Genomic DNA, 21567 nt, shown 5'->3' with positions numbered 1-21567 from the left:
TAGTTACACAAATATGAATAAAATACAGATCTTTATCCTCAACTAATCAGAGTACAAGATAAGAACAGTACTGGGCACTAAGAACAATTACCATAGGCTCACTACTATTAAAGGTAGTGATTAATTCTGCCTAGGAGGATAAAGAAAGGCTTTGAGCTAGGCCATTAAGAAACGTGATTTTGTCAAGTGAAAGGTTAATGGGAAAAAAAAATACAGGAATATAATAAACAAAGACAAAGAGAAACGTGAGTTGGTACTAGTTGAAAATGAGGAATCGGTGTGAATATCCAAGGGGAGGGAAGGAGTAAAGAGTAAGAGCAAGAAGTAGGGGGATTTGGGAGGAAAGAAAGATGCAAACTGATTAAGAGGTCTTGTCTTGAGAGCCATGAATTTCACTATGTAAGCAATGGGAAGTTACTGAGGATAAGAAAAGTTTTGTAATCATCCATGAAATCCTACTACGTGCCAAGCACTGTGCTAGGTCCTAGAGATTATTAATGCACACAACTGACAGTCCTTGCCTCATGAAACTTTTTAATCTCGTGGAGGAAGGGATTATTAATAAGGAGTTATGATGCACTATAAGTGCAATGATGGAGGAAAGTAAAGATACTGTCAGGATATATACTAGGAGGGCCTGACTGACTTAGCAGGTGAAGGAAGGATTCCCAGAAGTGATCTCTAAGCTTTCTTATTCTTTTTGAATCGGAATCAGTCAGGAAAGCTGGGGCCAGGGGGAGGGAAGGGTGATAGAGGTGCACCACAGGAGATGAGCACAGAGAAGACCGTTCATAGAAGGGCAAAAGGTACAAAGACAAGAAAGAACATGGCACATTTGAGGAACTGATGTGTGTGTGTGGCGGTGGGGAGTCACTATGTTTGGAACATAGAATGCAAGAGGAAGAATGGCAAGGGATGAGGCTAGCTATTTTAAACAGGGGGCTAGATTACAGCTCGGCTTATAAATCAGCTTAAGGAATTTGAACTTTATCCCAAGGGGAATGGGAAACAATGAAGGACTTTAAGGAAGAGAGGCAGATAGTCACACCTGTATTTTAGGAAAATACTAGTTGCATTGTGAACAGATTAGAGAGGGGTGAGATCACAGATCTCACCCTGTTGCTATAACCCAGACCAGCTACGATAGCAGCCCAGAGAAAAAGAAAGTGAGAAACATCGAGGAAACAGAATCAGCATGAGTTGGTAGTTAACTAAGTTTGAGGGTAAGGAAATGGAAGGCAGGGGTCACAGTTAATTTCCAAAGTACTGGCTTGTTCAAATGAGTGAAAGATGGTACACTTCAAAGAAAAAAGGAACAAAGGAAGAGATTATGGGAAGGAGTTAATTTTGGATACAGGAATTTGAGGTACTGATGGGATATCTAATGGAATTATCTAAAAGGCAGATGGTATCTATAAAAAAAAATCTATGCTATAGATGAGAATTTGGAGTTAATCAGTGTAAAGATGGTAAATGGAGACAAGAATTCAGATGAAATTTCCAGGGAGATGTACAAAACGAGCAAAGAAGCGGTCTAGGCCAGAATCTTGAGGAAAGCCATTATTTAAGAGTCAGAGAGAGAAGGTCAAATGCAAAGAGGAGGATATCAAGAAAAGAATGGTCAGCAGTTAACCAACGCTAAGAAATGAAGAATATTAAGGATGTGTTTCAGAAAGGTAATTTTGACAGAAAAGGGGAAGATTCTATTTCCCACTATTCCCACTGATGCCATCACCCTCTACTTCTTTACCAATTTTATTTTTTTCATGACACTAAATATTTGAAATTTATTCATTCCTTCACTTATGCAACTATCTCTCCCCACCAGAATGTTGACGCTAATATTTTAAAGCTGGGACCCTGTGTGTCTTTCCCCCTACTGCCTGCAAAGCACTTAGAATTAATGCCTGGCATGTAGTAGGTACTCTGTAAATACTCACTGAATTGTGATGGTCAAGGGGAAAGATGAGTACTCTAATTAGGTCAGTGACAATGGAATTGAAGAAGATACATATTAAAGACATTTGGGAGGCAAAATCACCCAAAACTGGTGACTAATTAAATGTAGGAAAACGGAAAAGAGTTTTCAAATACTACCAAAAAAGTTTCATTCAGACTATGATCAGTTGCATCAGATATACAAATAATATTTGGAATGCAAATCATGTTTTGCACTCCAAAGTTATTTAGTTTTTCCCATTTAATATGCTCCTACCTCCTGGAATTAACTGTCATGAATCTGAAGACACAGAGTAATTTGAACGTTTTGGATAAGAAGCTATGAATAAATATAGTATGTATTCTCCATAGCATCTGGAGAGCAAAATACGGAGTATTTTCTTGGCTGAGAAGAACTATGCTAATTAAATAATCAAATAGTTTTTTCCCCCTACCAAATTCATTCAAAATAAGTTAAGTACATAGAGACTCTGGAATAAAATGGAAAGGCTTTAAATTTGAGCTGTGTTATTTAATAACTATGTGAGCTCTCTATGAATCCGTTTCCTCATCCTCACAATAGAAATTATATAAATTCTAACCTTAGCCGCTGAAAAGAACATTAGTCAAATTAGTTGATAGATATACAGTCAAATATGATGAATGCTTTACTTACAACTCAGAAATCCAATGGGGTACCAATGCTAATTCAACTGCTTAACATTCTCATGTCTGATGCTTGCCTCTCATTACTTTCCTGCATAAATCCTCCACTCCAGTAAAACCCATTTAACTTGTCACATGAATAGACCCTAGGTATTCCTTAAACTTAGCTTATGACATTTCCCTTCCCTGCCCCCCCACTTCAATCCTATTCCTTCTTCAAGGATCTATCTAAGTTCTTACTTTTCTCTCAAGATTATCTTCTGATCACCCAAGCTAACAATTATCTCTCCTCTTCTGAATTCCTACAGCATTTTTCTGTACCTCTCAGTTAATAACACAGTGTAATGAGCTTTATATTTCTTAGCTCCTAGCAATAATATCAGTAATGGAAGGCTCTAAACAAAATACCACCTGATATCACTTAAAGTACCTAACAAAGTACTCTGCATATAGTATGCACATAAAATTTGAAACTGTCTACATGCAGACTCATTTGATAACTTACTGATTGTTCAGGGAAGGCACAAAACATTTAAATAAATACTTAATGAAACAGACACTTCTATTCCTCCTCCCGTCCTACTCTCTTAGTTATTAAAGAGGCAACAGTCACCAACATATGTGTTCACCTTGCCTGTAGGCAGACCTTAGCCTTTTCCTCCCATCGCTCAGAGACTGTAAGGAGCTCCTGTAGTTCAGCCATGGCCTTCTCCACAGCATGGTGGGGTGCCAACCCCACCCCAGAGTCTATCAACTTCTTCATGACATCCAAAGTGACTTGCTGTGGATCTGACAGAGTCAGTCTCACTTCATCCAACCATCGAGCCTGTTGTAGCTCTTGCTTTAGTCGGGCTAATTCAGGTAACTCCACATAGAGACTAGAGCCCATGTCTATTAACAGCTGGAGTTTGGAAGAATCTGGGGTTTCATCCATCATGGCCTCTTGCGCACGTTCGTGAAACTCTTCCACATCATCAAGCAGATTCTGAAAAGATCAGAAAAATAAAAATAAAAAGTAAATTTAAAAGACACAGAATGAGTATGTAATAGACATATTTGATAGGCAACAGAATAGACACAGTTTTGACAGAACTATCAAATTCTAGACCATCTAATAATCTCACCACCATAGTACCAAATAGATACGATAGTGAAGGGCATAAATATGCTTCTCTGTAATGACTTACACACTCCTACTTTTAAAACATGATTAAAAAATATTTAATGACTACTGACTTACATGTAGGCAGGCACTGTTCTAGGGACACAGTATCAAACAAAACATAGAAAGTCCTTGTCTTCAAGGAACATACATTTCAATGTAAGTGGCCACTGAATACATGAATAAAACGTTAGTTTAAGTGCTATGAAAATGAAATAGGGCAACACACTAGAGAATGACTGGAAGGGGGCACATATTACTTTGCAAATGGAAGACAGATGAACCAAAACAAAAATGAGAAGGTAGAGGTGGAAACCTTATGAAACGCTGCGTAAAGAGCAATTCAGACAGGACAAATAAAAACTGCAAAAGCTTTTAAATAGAAATGAGCTTGGTGTCTTGCTCCAAAGTGAATGATGGGAGAGCAAGTGGACAAGGGACTGTAGATTCTAAGTTTGGATTTCATTCTAATGGCTTTGGGGAACCAATGGAGGATTTTTAACCATGGGGAAGTGATATGATTTGATTTATATTTCACACGATCACTCTGGGTACTAAATGAAAATAAACTGTCATGGACAAGAGCAGAAGGGAGACCAGTTAAGAGGCTGCAGTTTAGAACATGGTTTAAGCAATGGAGCTGACAACAAATGATATACTTTAGGATACATTTTAGAGATAATAGCAGCACTTGTTTATAGACATTGGGTGTAGGGTATAAGGGAAATAAAGGAATCAAGGATTTTGATTCATTAAAAGGCTTTTAAGATGCCTTAGTCTGCCGAAGAGAAATGTATACGACTAGATGTCCAAGTCTTGGAAAAGAAAAAAGGCAGTTAGAGCTGGAGATCTGGGACTCAACAGGATATAGGTAATACTTAATGTGACTCGACAAATATCAGGACCAAGAGTAAAAAAGGGGGTGAGACTCCAGCCAAGGAGAAAACAATCATCAAAGAAGAGTATAGAGAAGGAATTGTGTAAGAAAACCAGAGTGTGGTGTCACAGATGTTTAGAGGAGAAAAATCTCTCAGGAAGGAAAGTATGGTCAACTATCAAAATGCTCTTATGACACAGAATAAGACAAAAACAAAAATTGATAACCTTGATAAAAACCATTTTAGATAACCTACCCACCACCAAATCACAAAAACACAACACAAACTATCAAAAGATTACTAACTATGCAGATTACTATATTTGACATATACTTTTGGGATTTTACATATTCATTAAACCATTAGGGCCCTGGTAATTTCAGAGCTCTGCCTTTCTAAAAGCTCATTAAATAAAAACTCACTGATACATTCAGATTCTTTTAACCAATTTCGTGTGTTTCAGTTAAACCTAAGTTAAATGGGGTTTCTGACTTAAAATTAATACAGAAAACTCTAAGCTAGTCTTAATTCCAGAATACTAAAGGAGGAATTACAGGCTAAGAATGAAATCAAGAAATTCTTACCACCTACTAAAAAAATCTTAAGTAGCAGCACTTAAGTGAGAAAAGAAACAAACAGAACAAAACTAGTCTAAATGCTCTATTCTGTTTGCCTAAAACCGTAGCCCATACTACAAAGGATATAACCCAAGAAAAGAATGTAATACTCCACCTTTACTTGTCGAGCTTGGCTGATGACACAAGGAAGACTAAAAAGTTGTTGGACAAAGGCCTTCAATTCTTCCACTGTCAGTTTGGTCCGAGTCCTCCCACTATCTGGGCTCTGCCTGATGTAAAATAATATGACATAAGTAAGAAAAATTCACGATCCTTCTGATATTAAAGGGGCTTCTAAGAATACTAGTATTTAAAGGATTCCCCTTGCAATGGTGATCACTTCTAAATTTGGTTTTTAGCTCTTTAGTTAATGATTAAAGATTCATCTCTCCAAGTTATAGTTCTTCCTAGCTAACAAGTATTAAATATTTCAAATATTCAATAAATTCCTCACAGTAAAGTATTATGTTCATTGATAAAACAGAATCCTCTATTTCAAGAAGCTTAAAATGAGGAACAAGGCACTTAACCTGGCTTAGGAGACAATAAATCCTCTGTGAAACTGATTCAAAATTTTGTTTGTATGTGCATTTACCTAAAAAAGGGTTCCTAAGCTTTCACCAGATTTCTAAGGGGATCAGTGACCCAATGACTGGTCAATGTCTCTAAGGAAAGATTTGCTGATCAATGTCTCTAAGGAAAGTTTTCAGATGAAATGTTAGATAAAAAATGCACAAAGTAATTTAAAACCTAATGTGAATTGCTATAGAAAAAGCCATTCAGATACAAGGAATGGAATGAATATGAAACAATACCACAGAAAATGTAACACATATGAATTACATTAAATCAAGGATGCATTCTTCTATACTCCTTAGTAACAGCTTCCTCTACATCCATGAAGATTATTACTCTTTGCTACAACCTACCCTCAGCCTGTAACATTGTAAATTTATTCAAATATTTATTGCACACCTACTATGTGCCAGGCATTGTACTAAGAACAAAAAATATAGTAATGAAAAAAAAGGATAAAAATTCACGACATTCTAGTCTACCAAACATTCTAGTGGGGCTGGGCAAGAAAGGAGGAGACAGACAATAAATAAGTGAATTAGTGTATCAGAAAGTGACAGGGCTAGGAGAAAAACAAAGCAGAAAAGAAGAATAAGAAGGTGGCAATTTTATAAAGGGTTGTCAGAGAAGGCTTCTAGAAGAATGTGAAATCTGAAAAAAGACTCAAAAGAAGCAAGGGAACAAGCCACCTGGATCTCAGGGGAAGATAAGTACACACAGAGCGAAGAGCAAGTGTGAGGGCCCGAACCAGGAATGCTGGTGCGCATGAACGCTATGGGGAAGAGGACTGCAGAGTTGGGCAAGAAAGCAGCGGCGCAGGAGATACATGAGGTCATTACCGGAGGAGGGACGGACATGGCCACAAGAGGTCAAAGATAATGCAGGACCTCACCGGCCAGTTAAAATTTTGGCTTTTACTGTGAAAAAAGCAGGAAACCATTGAAGAATTAAACTCTTCTTAGTCTTACCTGTGTTTCTGCTTTTTGCTCAGAAGCAGCTGAGCCACAGAAGCACAGGTCTCAGCTTCTTTTACAGCATCCCTGAGTTTTCTGAAGAGATCATTTTCTGGGTACTTCCTATCCTCAGCATCTTCCAGCATTACTCGTAATTCAATCAAATCTGTAAAAATAAATAAAAAGCCACATACTATGACCACAGATACAAAAAGTCGTTTAAAAACCTTCACCAACCTCTCTCAAGGGAGTCATCAACCTATTAGCAAAAACACACTGCAGCTGTGAAAAATCTCACCAATGCAATAAAAGCTTATGACCAGGTGCTTATTCCTCATCCTTATAGACAATGTCTCTCAGGTAAGGCAATTTCTCTATCTCAGTAAGTCTTTAATGTTAGTCCACTGATAACAATGGCTCCCCAAAATATGCATCTACTGCAAATTAGTTATCTGTCCTATTTTATACATATCAATTTTTTCACTTAAAAAAAGATTCTCAAATAAAAAATTAGGACTATAATCAACTAATCCACTAGTCTCAAATCTCATATGAAGCCTAGGATTTTTGCTTAATGGAGCAACACACATAAAACAAGGCCTCTTTCAAAGTGAAAACAATTTCCAGTGTATACAAACTAAAGGAGGAGACTTAACCTTTCTTGTGGTTGAAGTTGGCAGATAATGCTTCTGTAACATGACTGACCCACGTGTCATAGGACTGTGCCCTGACTTTCACACCATATAGCAGAGAAGGGAGGTCCTCTAATGGGTAGCGATATCTAAAAACAAAAAAACAAACAAAAAACATGGAAATAAAAACTTCAAAAACTGACAACTTGAAAGTCAATTAAATTTAAGTATAATCAGCTTAAGGAGAGTACAACAGCCCGAAGAATGGGATCCTGTACAAATGAAGAGAAAATCAACAAAGCCAGAGTTCCACCACAGGGGCAGACAAGGACATGTGAAAACAACTGATAAAGAACTGATTTTTGCTGCCAAGTTGAGAGCCAAATTTAAAGGAGTGGTGGGCGAGCAGGGAGGCACCAGCCCAGACACAGAGGACTTACAGAGAGCAGCATCAATACTGGGCTTTAAAAGAAGGTAATGCAAGTTACACGAGAAACTTCTGGATACCTAAGACATTTCTTCTGCATGGGGCAGGAGCACAGATCAGCCGGATGGTAGAGACACACAAGGCGCTCAGGATTACAGGAGCAAGTGAGAGCAGAGAGAAAACATGTGGTTCTGCATGCTGAACACTGTCGCTCATCATCAGGGACAAGTTCAAACACTTCTTCTTCTGACATCAGGACACCCTGAAATACAATTTATGTCATTAGATCAAGTCTTTCTAGTCTTTCAAGCAGCAATTAACTTATTATGTATTTTTTCCTACAGGTAAATCTCTGAGTTAAGATATAAACATGGGAGGTACAATGGCACATCATCAAAATACTTTCTAAAAATAATCATTACTAATATTTTTTAAGTGGGAAAGACTAAAACTTGGTGTCTAAGAATGCACATCTGACTGATAAAACTTTTAAAAATGCAAGGAAGTTATTACAAAGGTCAAAATAGCCAGGGATGGTTGGTCAGATGGCTCAGTCAGTTAAAGCACAAGCTCTTAACAAGAGGGCTGCCGGTTCGATTCCCACATGGGCCAGTGAGCTGTGCCCTCCACAACTAGATAGAAGACAATGAGCTGCTGCTGAGCTTCCAGATGGTGGCCGGATGGCTCAGTTGGTTAGAGCACGAGCTCAATTCCCTCTTGGAATTGTGGGCTGCGCCCCCTGCAACTAAGATTGAAAACGGCAACTGGACTTGGAGCTGAGCTGCATCCACCACAACTAGATTGAAGGACAATGACTTGGAGTTGATGGGCCCTGGAGAAACACACTGTTCCCCAATATTCCCCAATGAAAAATTAAAAAAAGAAAAGTTTAAAAAAATACTTTTTCAACTTGAAACCAAAACAGCAAGTCTAAAAATATGAAACCTTTTCCAAACTACTGATTTTTGCATTCAACTTCTAAAGGGATCAAAGATGAAAATGAATTCTTCTATATGTTTAATTTTTTCACATTCCATAAGCAATATCAAATACAGGAAATGTGCTCAGCAAACTCACCATTTGTACAACAGACTCCCTTAATCGTGTCTCTTCTTCAGTCATGAGAGTCAATTCTTTGCACACCATGGCGGCCAGCCCTACATCTAAGCATTCTGGATCTGCTGCCATTTTGAAAATGAGTTCCTCGTGTGAAAAGACACAATGGCGCCTTAGTCGTCGGTAATGATTGACACACTGTCGTCCAATTGGCAACTGAAACAAGACAAGAGTCTCGAATTAAATTACTTGCTTATAGCATATTCCAAAACAGAACCTATATTTACCCGCCAGATCCTCTCCTTTATTATAAAGAAGACAGAATAACAAATGCCATTTGAATATAAAGGGCAAGTGTAAATATTAAACCTTTATGGCCCAGCAGGAATTTCAAAGGACTTCCTACAGAAAATTCCCTTAATTTTTAGATGCTAAGCTTCAGGCATAAACTGCTGACTTTGTACTCATTATCTACATCAAGAAGTACAAGTTCCTTGATATACATAAATGAGGTAGCAAACTCTTTTAGACCAGTCTAACATAAGGCTACCCTTATAAGAAAAAGAAACAAAAAGTCAGGCTAAAAAGGGGTCGGTGGACATATTCAGCATTGACATTTCCACATATGTTATTAGAAGTAAAAAAGAAAGAACGAAGGAAAGGAGGGAAGAAGGGAGAGATGGGGGAGTACTACTTAAGCAATTCACACTGACTTAATTTTTTTATAAGGACCAAAGCAAAAGATGATTTAGATTTTTGCATTTAGGAATTCTTTTAAAAACAACCTGACTTGGGGGTGGCCGGTTAGCTCAGTTGGTTAAGAGCGTGGTGCTGGTAGCACCAAGGTTGCCGGTTCGATCCCCACACGGGCCACTGTGAGCTGCACCCTCCTGAAAAAAACAAAAAACCTGTCTGGCCTACAAAAAATACAAATTCAGAGTAAATCTTGAGATTATATACTTGCTTTTCCCGAAGTGAAATAAGTCACTAAATGATCACTTTTCATAAATCAACAGATACATTCCATGAGCTAAATATTGAAAATTTCTTTAACTACCAAGTTTTACACCAAATGAAAATACTAGCTGTACTATACACACTCTGTCTCTGTCTCTGTCTCTGTCTCTCTCTCTCTCCTTCTTTCCTACACTCTAGTTGAAAAATTTATGTGGCTAAAAAGAGTTTTTGTCTTTGAAAACTGTATGTACAATAGAAAAAATAAGAAAATGGACCGTTAAGAACCTTCCAGAATTCACCTCCATTTTCAGAAAGGAATAACAGGAATCACAGTTCAAGAGTATGAAACTATCTCTGAATAAACCTGTATTTCCATACTCTTCCAAAGAAAAAAGTATTACCCAAGAAAATATATATATAACTTATGATAAGAAAATATTTGTCCATTAATGATATACAACTTTTTTTCTTGATTTTTACATATTTACTCTTCAAACATTTCTCATATGGTCTTAATACATTTCTCATAAGAGAAAATAAAGCTGTGAGATGTACAGTTCTCAATTATTACAATATGAGAGAAGCCACACAAAACAGAGCTGATTATCCATTGTGACTTATAAAAATTAGTATTATCATTTTATTCCAGATATAAGGCTGATGTAACTTTTCATTTATAACATATTCTTCTTGTAAAGAGTATCCAGGTCTTTCACGTATATCATTTCACTTGTTCAAGGTTATTAAGTGAATCTTAGCATCTTTACATACCAGGTAAAAAATTTAGGCCCAAATTTAAAAAGCTGCCCAGGGATGTATAATGCCAGGTGGGTACTAGATTTTACCAGGGGGATCATTGCATAAATTATATAAATGTCTAACCACTATGCTGTACACCTGAAACTAATATAAAATAATACAGAATGTCAACTATAATTGAAAAAGAGAAGTGAAAAAATAAAAGCTGCCCAAGACCAAACATCAATAGTAGTGAACACAGTAAAGGGAGAAGCCATCTCTAACTCATTTCTGAATCTCCATTTCCCACCCTACACCTTGCCAAAGAGCAAGTAATCAAAAACACTTAACAAATGTTAGCTGAATTTTTAAAAATAGAGTGTAAGGCCGGCAAAATCCTAAGTTTGATCTTGCTCTTGCTGCTTCCTAAGCTTAAGAAAGAAGTTTAAAATTACTACATCAAATAAGATTGTTCATTATATCATTTCATTCATTAGCCAAGGAAACAAAAATGGTGAATCATGAAATTTAATTAAGGTACCCACAGAAAACATAAGATCCAGTAGTACTAATGAATATCCCCCCAAATGTTGAGAGGTGGCAAAAAGTATCACTAAAAGAAAGTTAAAGGCAAAGAGTGTATTATAAATTTGCAGTCTTGTCCCAACCAATATGACATAATTATAACTAATTATTTTTTGATAACTACCTCATACAAAAGCAAAATAGTAATCACTGGCATCATTTACACAGAAGTAGAGCCCACAGATATCTAAATACTACAGTTACTCTTTAGAATAGATTTTTAAAGAGGGAATATAGAAAACATAAAACGGCAGGAAGAATAAAATCACCTATTTGTCCATCAGAAGGAAATAATAAAGATAGTATTTTAAAATAAAAGTCACAGAGCTAGATATTTGAAAATACAGTAGAATTAATTCTTGAAAACATCTGGGTATCTTTACAAAATCCAAAAGTGTTCAGAGAAAGGAAGGACCTTAGAGGAACCATATTCTCTGAGAAAAGATTCAGAAAATATCAAATGGCCATTTAATATTCAAACAGAATGGGGAAAATAATGAGTGAATAAGAAGAACTACAAAATCTTCCAAATAAAAACTGTAATGGGAACTCTAGCTGAACTTTCTAAATTACCACAGCCACTCCAGTCTCTACTGAAATATTCATGAACCCAACCTCCCCAACTAAGGAAATGGCAACTAAGGTGCATTTGTCAGGGATGTTAGTAGACGTACAACAGTTACTTGCTATAGAACAGACCCAGTCAGCAGTACAGAAGTTCACCGCTTCAGCGAAGTTGTAGCCCTGATTAAATCCAGAATGATAGGCACGAGGAAACGTCACAACAAACTCGCCAGCACACTGATTGGTCCTGTACACCTAAATGCAAATTGAGAACAGTGATACAAAAAAAAACAAAATAAAAACAACAAAAAAAAGGGAGACAGATTTTATCAGTCAGTTTCAGAAGTATTTTCTAAACTTGAAAACAATAAAGCATTAATCTACACACATCAGATGATGATGATAAAGTTTTAAGCAGCAGCCAGAATTCCACCTTCTTAAAATGGTCACTGATAACAAGGTATAATAATTCATGACAGGGGCCGGCCCAGTGGCTCAGGCGGTTAGAGCTCCGTGCTCCTAACTCTGAAGGCTGCCGGTTCGATTCCCACATGGGCCAGTGGACTCTCAAACACAAGGTTGCCAGTTCAATTCCTCGAGTCCCGCAAGGGATGGTGGGCTCTGCCCCCTGCAACTAAGATTGAACACGGCACCTTGAGCTGAGCTGCCTCCCGGATGGCTCAGTTGTTGGTTGGAGCCTGTCCTCTCAACCACAAGGTTGCCGGTTTGACTCCCGCAAGGGATGGTGGGCTGTGCCCCCTGCAACTAGCAACGGCAACTGGACCTGGAGCTGAGCTGCGCCCTCCACAACTAAGACTGAAAGAACAACAACTTGAAGCTGAACAGAACCCTCCACAACTAAGATTGAAAGGACAACAATTTGACCATTGTTCCCCAATAAAGTCCTGTTCCCCTTCCCCAATAAAATCTTTAAAAAAAAAAAAATAATAATAATTCATGACAAGAATTAGCCACCAAAAGAAATTCTCAAAGAGAAAACATTACTCCCACTGAGCTACCAGTTTCCTAACTTGATAAAATTTTTATAATTAAGAAATTTTTATTTCTTGTATCATTGTGTTGTAAACAGAGGTAAAGGATGGAACTTGCCACTCTTAATTTTTTTGGAAACTAAGTAATTGATGAGTTCATATGTAATATGGAGAGATCCCAAATATCAGTCTTCCTGAATCTCACTTTGTTTTATGATAATACTAAGTGTGTTTGGAAAGTCCCAGATTCTAGTATAAACTCACTCCTTAAAGACAAAGTAGCACTACTACTAATGTACTATCTCATTAAGGTTACAATAAATATCTAACTATATGTAACAAACTTATTAAATTTATACTTTATCAGGTGTTAGTAGCTTAAATTTAATCATTTCCAAAACTAAGGGGAAAAGTAGAAAAGGTATTCATGTTTACTTCATCATCTCGTATGAAAAAAAAGTTGTGAAATCTTTAAATGATCTCCAAAAGGATAAAGTATTAGTTATTAAAACTACCACTTAATATGCTTAAACTTTGATTAAATAGGGATAATAAAGAATTAAGATTTTTGTAAAAACCAGGATATAATTGTTTACTGAAAACAGAAGGCTATTTTAATAGCTATATATAAAGTGTGATTCATATTTTAAAGTACCCCTTTCATTCAAATAAATGTTGTTCCCTTCAGAATATAAATCTAATTTAGCTAGAAGGTGATATGGTCTTTTACATCCAGTTACAAAACAAAGCATATGTTGTGATTCTATCTAATCAAAAGCTAAAATAACTTTGAATTGAAAATACTGCAGGGAGACACAAAGACTCACAGGCACACCATGGTCCATTAGCACATTGGGGTTCATGATGGTGACTAACTGATGTAGAAGATCCGGCTGGGATTCAAATAATTCAGGGGCCAGCTCCCTCATCACCTCCTCCAGTTGCTCCGCAGCATGAGATGGCACACCATACCATGTCTTTGGCTCGCCCCTAGCAAAAGAAATCACTGTTTAGCTAGGTAGAGCATGGTGCCAATGAGGCCAGAGTCTGATTCAAATCCACTAAATTAAAATTAACTTTGTCTTGTTCCATGGCCACAGATTACATGCCCTGAAGCCTTGCAACCATCTGTGCTATTGTTCATAATAGGAGGTAAGAGTGTATGGATAGACAGATACATACTTATCACTGCTATTAGAAAAGTAATTCTAAACACATGAACTCTTTAAGGTGAGTCAGTAAACACTATCTTCACACAGGAAAGATACTATATGAAAAGTACACACTGTTCCAAAGGATACTGACATACTTCCTCGATTCATAGGTCCATTGTATATTCTAATTACCTCCACAATGATCAAAGTAAAAGTCAATGTTCTCTAGAATACCTTTATATAACTTCACTGAGTTCAATTTTACTATGCCAGGAAATAAGCCTAGGCTAGAAATTGTTGAAACCCAACTGAGTAAATTTTTAATTTTACTTAATTTTAACTAATTGAAATAGCCACATGTGGTTAGCGGCTATCATATTACACAGCCCAGCACTAAAGCAGAGAAAGAAAATCACTCGAGTTTTCCACTGTGATCTGAGTATTATTTTCCTGTGTTATCTGAGTATTATTTTCCAAATGGAGAGAAAAAGTATCATTTAGTTAAGATAATAATCTGGACAAGGAACTGGGTAAGTAAATAAAAGCTGTAAGATACAAAAAGTCAACAAAAGAATTTAATGAATACACATGTAACTTAAGCATTTTTAGGGAAAATGTTATTAAAAGGAAAAAATCATTTGAATATTTCTAATTCTAAAGATTTCGTTAGATCTTCAGTATATAAACTTTTAACATCCTACTTTGCATATCAAAAGATATACCAAAGTAATTTTCATGTATACCAAACAGGTATCATTTGGTCTATACTTCTAGGCTCTGGGCATGCACATACTTTAAAAGGGAAGGTGCGTGAGATGTATCCTTAGACCACTTAGACTTCTTTCTTCAATATATTGTCCTACTTTTGGGTACGAAATACGTTGAAATTCAGCTCTCCATAATATATCACCTAATATTACTACATCTTTAAAAAGGTTACTAAGTATGTATGCTGTTAACAAAGACTGTACATACCAGTGCAAGTAATTGATGGAGTAACTCCAGTGATCTTCAATGTGCCAGCAAAAAGATGAGAAACACATTCCCACATAGAGCCATGGCACTTTCATACCAGAGATGTCTACATTGATATGTGCAAGAACAGACTGCTCTAGAACAGGCATGTTATTCAAGTTCCAACCAGAAAGCGCATATTCCTGTAAAGAAAACGTAAATGAGGTATCAGAAATGACAAGTGCTTAATAGAAATCTCAAGGGAGTCTTCAAAAAAAAAAAAAGTAAAACTTTCATATTTACAATCTAATCCAGAGAGTTTGCACTCCCTGCTCTTGAATACATTTAACATATACCTAAATATTGAATCCTATCTGCTGTCTAGGTGTTATTTATAATAGATTTCCCTTTACTTCAGATACCTCGTTTACGCTGAAGCATATAACCAAGGCTTTTTATTACTCATCCTAGCTTATCAATAGTGATTCATTTTAATAGATCACTATTATGTTTCTACTTGATCCCCAGTAGCATAACTTCCCAAGATGTCTATCACTGTATTTTCAGAACGGCGTCAGATACTGAGGACCTAATGAGATACATTATCCTGAATTTGTGGCAACACTGAAGACAGATAATACTGCAAGTCCCCACCACCACCACCTACTACCAGCTCATCTAGAAATATTAAATTGTAACAATAACAAAAACATTTGTTTCATAGGTGAATTCAAAAGAGAAAAGAATTCCCAGTTTCCAGAAACAAAGAAAGGGAGTACAGCCAGAAAAAAGGAAAGCAGTTGTCTGTTTTCATAGAGGTTTCTAACTGAATATAATAAACACCTGTCACTGAGTTTCAAACACCCACTCCTAAAGCCATATGAGGTAGAGACTCAAAGTTCTTATCATCCTTGTGGAGGACAGTTCTCAAAGCAGGGTCGGGGAAGCCCAAGACTATTTAAGAGGATCTGCAAAGTCCAACTATTTTATAATAATTCTGAGATGTTATTTGCCTTTTTCACTACCATTCTTGCAGGAATGTAGTGTGAGCTTTCCACAAGATATGTGATATCGCAATGACTGAATGTAGAAACAACCAGCAGAATCCAACTGGCTCCCATTAGAAGGTTCATAACTGTTGAACCTGGATGCCAAGTACTGAGGGAGGGAGGGAAATAAACTATTATGTTTACTTTTATACATTTGTGACTTTCTATAATACAGAGTTTGAAAATAAAACCCTCAACGTAAGAGGTTAAACATCCAGTGACAAAGCTGAAGAGACTGAATCTGTAACTAGACAAACAGAAACTATAGAAGTGTAATTATCAGAGGAGGAGAACTGACTGGGTAGTGAACACACAATGTGATATATAGATGATGTATTACAGAATTGTACACCTGAAACCTATGTAACTTTACCGATAATTGTCACCCCAATAAACTTTAAAAAAAAAAAAAAAAGGAAAAAAAATGAGTATCAGAGGATAAAGCCCAACATAGGTTTAACTAGGAATTCCAATAAAAAATAATAAGAGATATGATTCTTACCCTCAAAGGGCATTAAAAAAAAAAAGGCTTTCAAAGAATACTACTCAATACATTTTTTAGCTGGTTGGTCAGCTGGCTGGCTGATAAAAATAATCAATCTAGTTAGAGATAGGGCTACATAGAAAAAGTTTCAGGATAAGGCACTATACATTAAATTCCAATTACAGACAAAAGAGTAAATTATATAGTTCTTCAAAGGACAACAAAATAGTAATCATTGTGGGTTTGCATTGTTAAGAAAAGTTCATGGAAAAGGAAGAACATGAGTAGAGCTTGAAAGGATAGACAAAATTTGAAGGTAAATGACAAAGAGACAGAATATACTCGTCTAGCTGGTGAAGGGGCAGACTGGACTAGTCATACTCAGTAATACAGGAAATAAGGCTAGAAAAAAAGATTGTATCTTTAATCTTAAGTTTCAAACTTAGAAGCTTGAATTTAATCTTATATTCAAAAGGAAAACAAATATATCTTAAATATTTTTAAACTTTGATTATAGAAAATTTCAACAAGAGTAGACAGAATTAGATAATAAATTCCCAAAGACTCACCAATCTTAAAACTTTAAATGAAATATGTAAGAAAGACTGCAGAGAGAAGCAATAAGCAGAAAACAGTTAATATAGCAGGCCTACGACGCCTATCCTTCAAAAGGTCTGCTTAAAGTTTGGCCCTTGGGTGGCATTAGAACTTGCATGGTAAACAGTGCCCTACAATGATAGAGTGGGTCACAGTGCCCAGACTATACAATGTGGCTTATGCACACTTCTTTCTCTCTGGGAGTATAGAATTTTGCTGTATGTTGGGCAAAGGATGCCTATGTCGCCATCCCCCAGTAAAAACCTTTAGCACAGAGTCTCTAATGAGCTTCCCTGGTAGGTAGGCAACCTTCACCTGTCATTAATTTGATACTGAAGTAATGAAGTGCATCCTGTGTGACTCTACTGGGAGAGGACTCCTGGAAGCTTATACCTGGTTTTCTCTGGGCTTTGATCGTGCATTTTGCCATTTGCTGATTTTGCTTTGTACCCTTTCATTGTAATAAATCACAGCCATGAGTCCTCCTAGAAAATCCCTGAACCTGGAGATGGTCTTGGGGATCCCCATCACAAGTGGTCATTATGTAAGAAAGACCATGGCAATCATCCCGACAGAGGACCAAGACAAAGATGGTAGTAGTGGGAATGGAAAGAGGCCAGTCCTATAGAAAATAATGAAGAATGAATTAACAGGATTCAATGATTTAATATGGAATGAGGAAAAGAAGAAAAAATGTTTCCAAGGAAGGTTTCAAGTTCCATGCTATCTTTATTCCTCAGAAGCCCTGTTTGTCAAGCACATTGTATTCATAAGACAAATGTATTAACTTCGAAAGTACTTTTCCACTGAATTATGATACCAGAGAACTGTGCTATCAGATACCAAAAGACTAACTCATACAGAAGGTTTAACACAAATGTACAACTCCCGGTGAAAAACTAGTAGTTATCTATCATTCTAACAGAGTAACTTTCAGAGGAGAGTATCAAACTGACATAAAATGTAAGTATAAAAAGTCTGAAGGTTTTACACATATTTTCTAATTAATCCTTACAATCTTTTTGTGCTAAATGTGTTCTCTCATTCCATTTTACAACATAAAAACAGAATTCTGAGTTAAACATTATTATTTTGAAAATAAAGAGTAAATCCATGACCCAGTCTAGGAAAAAAAGGCTGTATCACCTATCTCTTCATACTATGTGTGGTGTCTTTCAAGCCTAGCATTTCTCCACATTCTTACATGAAGGTGAATGGTGCAAAAGCAGAAATAGATAAAATGAATGTTCATACAAAATTTAAATATGAAGGATTCATATTTATATTATTAATATTAGTTACCTAGGGTTGACAATGTTTAAAAATTCTGTAACCTTCTAAGATTACAAGATGAAATTCTATTCAAGAACAACTTAAACATTCAAAACAGCAAATAATTCAGAAAAAGAGCTATAAAGTGAAGTCTCTTCCCAGTAATTAGATAACTGCCTACCATTTGCCAATGAAAGGGTACAAAGAACCCCAGACTGATGCCATTCTTCATACTTTACACAATCCAGGTTTAATTTAGTCATATTGAACAAATACTCGTATACGTCCCAACACTGAACTCCTCCTATAGAAACCATCCATGTATAATCTATGTTCTCCACCCATTGTGATCATTTCTCACTCCCTTAGTAAAATCCAGTGTCTATTCTCAAATCAGTATTATGTTTCCCCGAAAAGAAGACCTAAACAGAAAATAAGCCCTAGCATGATTTTTCAGGATGACATCCCCTGACCATAAGCCCTAATGTGTCTTTTGGAGCAAAAATTAATATAAGACCCAGCCTTATTTTCGGGGAAACATGGTATTATCCTAATCTGATTATCCTAACCTGTGTTTTACCATCAAAGGAGGAAAAAAAATCAGTAAGGCTAAAATAAGAAGCCAAAAGACACAACATTCGATCAGAAAAAAAAAAAAAAAAACCCGAAAACTTCATTCAGCACATACCAAGTACTCAGATATTTCTGAATGGATGGCTAGCATAACAAAAAAATGAGATGGTACTATGAATAAACTGGGTAGGTAACGCTATAAGGAATTAGAATGGACTGGACAGGCCATGAAGGGACTCCAAAAATAAAAAAGGTAAGCCAGGTACAGAACCATGAAAGTAATACTCCCAGTTCTGTTTAAAAAGGAATATGTAACTCTGTATGCATGATATATAACTACTGTATAGATACATTGTATCTGTAAGGACACACTAGAAGATAAAATAGGGTTTTCCTCTATCAGCTTATAAATCTGGGTAGGAGGGAGACCTTTTATCGGAAAGGACTTCCAGAAATGATAATGTGAAGAGGTTGGGAAATTCCCCTTCAGAGAAAACAAGGACAAATCTGGACAAGATTATGAAAATAGGACCAGCCCAGGGGCTCAGGTGGTTGGAGCGCCGTGCTCCTAATGCCGAGGTCGCCAGTTCGATTCCGACATGGGCCAGTGAGCTGCGCCCTCTACAGCTAAGATTGTGAACAATAGCTCTCCCTCGAGCTGGGCTGCCGTGAGCAGCCGGAGGTTGGCGTGGGCTGCTGTGAGCTGCCAGGAGCAGCCAGCGGCCAAGGTGAGTGGCCAGCAGCCAGCATGAGCGGGCGGCAGCTGGTGAGAGCTGCCATGAGCGGCTGACCAATGACTGGCGACAGACTGCCTCAGCCGGGGGTGGGGAGTGCAAGGCTTATAATACCACCAGCATGGGCCAGGGCGCTGTGTCCTACACAACTAGACTGAGAAACAACGACTTGAACCGGAGTGGGGGTTGGGGGGAGGTGGAAGAGGGGGCAAAAAAAAGATTATGAGAACAACCATTTCAAGGCACTAGAAATTAATCAAAGGCAAAAACCAAACTGAGAAGCCATTTACTCTTGAAAAACTGAAAGAAGGCTAAATAAAGATATTCCCAGATAAGCAGCAAAGACTGAAAGAATTCATGGCTAGCAGACCTGCACTACAAATAGGAGCAGTCCCAGGCTGAAAGAAAATTACCCCACATGGTAACTTTGATCCACAAGAATGAATGAAGAGCACCAGAAATGGTAAATATTTGAATAATTATGTAAAAAAGTGTATTTCTTCTCTTCTCAATTAAAAAAATAAGGTGGTTTAAAGCAATAATTACATTGCTCTGTCATGTTTATATACTATGTAGACACAATGCACAAGATAGAGGAAGAAATGAAGAGAGACGGTTTCGAAGTTGCTGCATTTGATAAGTTAAAGATGTACACTGTCAATAAAGCTGTTTAAAAAAAAGATGCATAATTCTCAGAACCGCTAAATAACTCAAAAATATATAGACAAAAAAAAAACCCCACAGGAATTAAAATAGTATTATGAAAAATGTCTGCTTAACATCAAAAGACCATAATGGAGAAACAGGAACAAAAGACATGAGACATAAGAAAACAGTAAAAGAACGGAAAAATATTTACCATGGAAATGGTAACCTTAAAAGAGCTGGAGTGGCTATACTTTTAATTGTAATCCTTCTGCTATGTCACTATGTAACTTTTTTAAAACTATGTATAAGTCTTTTAATAGGAAATAAAACTTTTAATCACCGCCAATTATAGGGGGACAGAAAAAGTGACAAGGACTAAAGTAAAAAGAACTGAATGATCATCTTAATTCAGCTTTCGACATAGAGAGGTCATCTCCTATGTGATGGGACTTCATTATATGTTCCAGTTTGAACATGTATTTGAAAACCTACCTGCTCAGATGCTGAAGGAATCTAAATTGTGGACTTAGCAATGAAATGTAATTTTTTTTTTTTAATCTTAAATCACCTTGTAGATTTTCAAAGAGAAACAGCTAAGCAGATTTTTTTTTTTTAAATGGGGTTAGTTTTAAACTAATTAAATTGGTTTTAAAATGCAAAATTAAATAATTTTTAAAGTTGCTTTGAATTTATTGTTTTTAAAACTGAAGATTATTTATAACGTCCAAATCCTACATATTTAATATTTTAAATGAACACGGTCCCTCATGTTTAGAGAAATGTGATTTTCAACCATGCAAAGATTAAATCAGCTTGGGGGATAAGCAGAAGTTTAGATACTATTATCTGCTCTGCACCTCTTCTTCTGGAAGCATCTTTCTCCGACCATCCTTTACAGGAAATCCACTTCCAAAGTCTTTTGAGGAGATATCAGCTCCATATTCTACAATAACATCTTCTTCAATGCTGCTCACCAGCCGCCAGAATTCCTTCTCTACTAGTTCTGTGGGAACCATCTACACAAGGAAAACAAAGATTATATGTTACTAACTCACTATAACCATAACGCACTGTAACATAATATGCAGGTTAAGTAAACACAAACCCTTGATAAAACATAAAACCTTCTCCTGTCTGAGAGTCCTAGCTTTTTCCACTGAGGATGGGGAAAAGCTAAAGACAACTCAGATGTTCAGAAAAACATAATGAACTTGAATTGCCTTTTTCTGCAAGCTGTTTACTAAGACAGATAAAGATGACCTAGGCCATCAAGGAAAAAAGGGAAACAAATTTTAATAGCTTTTGCAAATTTTTTTGCTAGAAATTTTAAAAAGTCCAAGATCCCTTAAGAAAAGAAGCAA

General features: G+C 36.6%; 1 protein-coding gene across 1 annotated transcript in view; it reads right to left on the bottom strand.

Moving 5' to 3' along the window:
- The window catches only part of KDM5A (lysine demethylase 5A), a 71502-nt gene that overhangs the window by 24999 nt on the left and 24936 nt on the right, over positions 1-21567 (bottom strand). Inside the window, exons 10-19 of the mRNA XM_019711317.2 lie at positions 21064-21222; positions 14871-15052; positions 13569-13731; positions 11885-12004; positions 8927-9121; positions 7930-8111; positions 7447-7571; positions 6806-6956; positions 5377-5491; positions 3234-3589 (exon numbers count right to left, since the gene is read on the bottom strand). Coding sequence (XP_019566876.1) covers positions 3234-3589; positions 5377-5491; positions 6806-6956; positions 7447-7571; positions 7930-8111; positions 8927-9121; positions 11885-12004; positions 13569-13731; positions 14871-15052; positions 21064-21222 — 1748 coding nt within the window. The remainder of the gene's footprint in view (positions 1-3233; positions 3590-5376; positions 5492-6805; positions 6957-7446; positions 7572-7929; positions 8112-8926; positions 9122-11884; positions 12005-13568; positions 13732-14870; positions 15053-21063; positions 21223-21567) is intronic.

Source organism: Rhinolophus sinicus, linkage group LG02, assembly GCF_036562045.2.
Source record: "Rhinolophus sinicus isolate RSC01 linkage group LG02, ASM3656204v1, whole genome shotgun sequence".
Lineage (NCBI taxonomy): Eukaryota > Metazoa > Chordata > Mammalia > Chiroptera > Rhinolophidae > Rhinolophus > Rhinolophus sinicus.
Note: the sequence above shows the minus strand (reverse complement) of the source record. Positions and strands in the feature narration are given on the sequence as shown.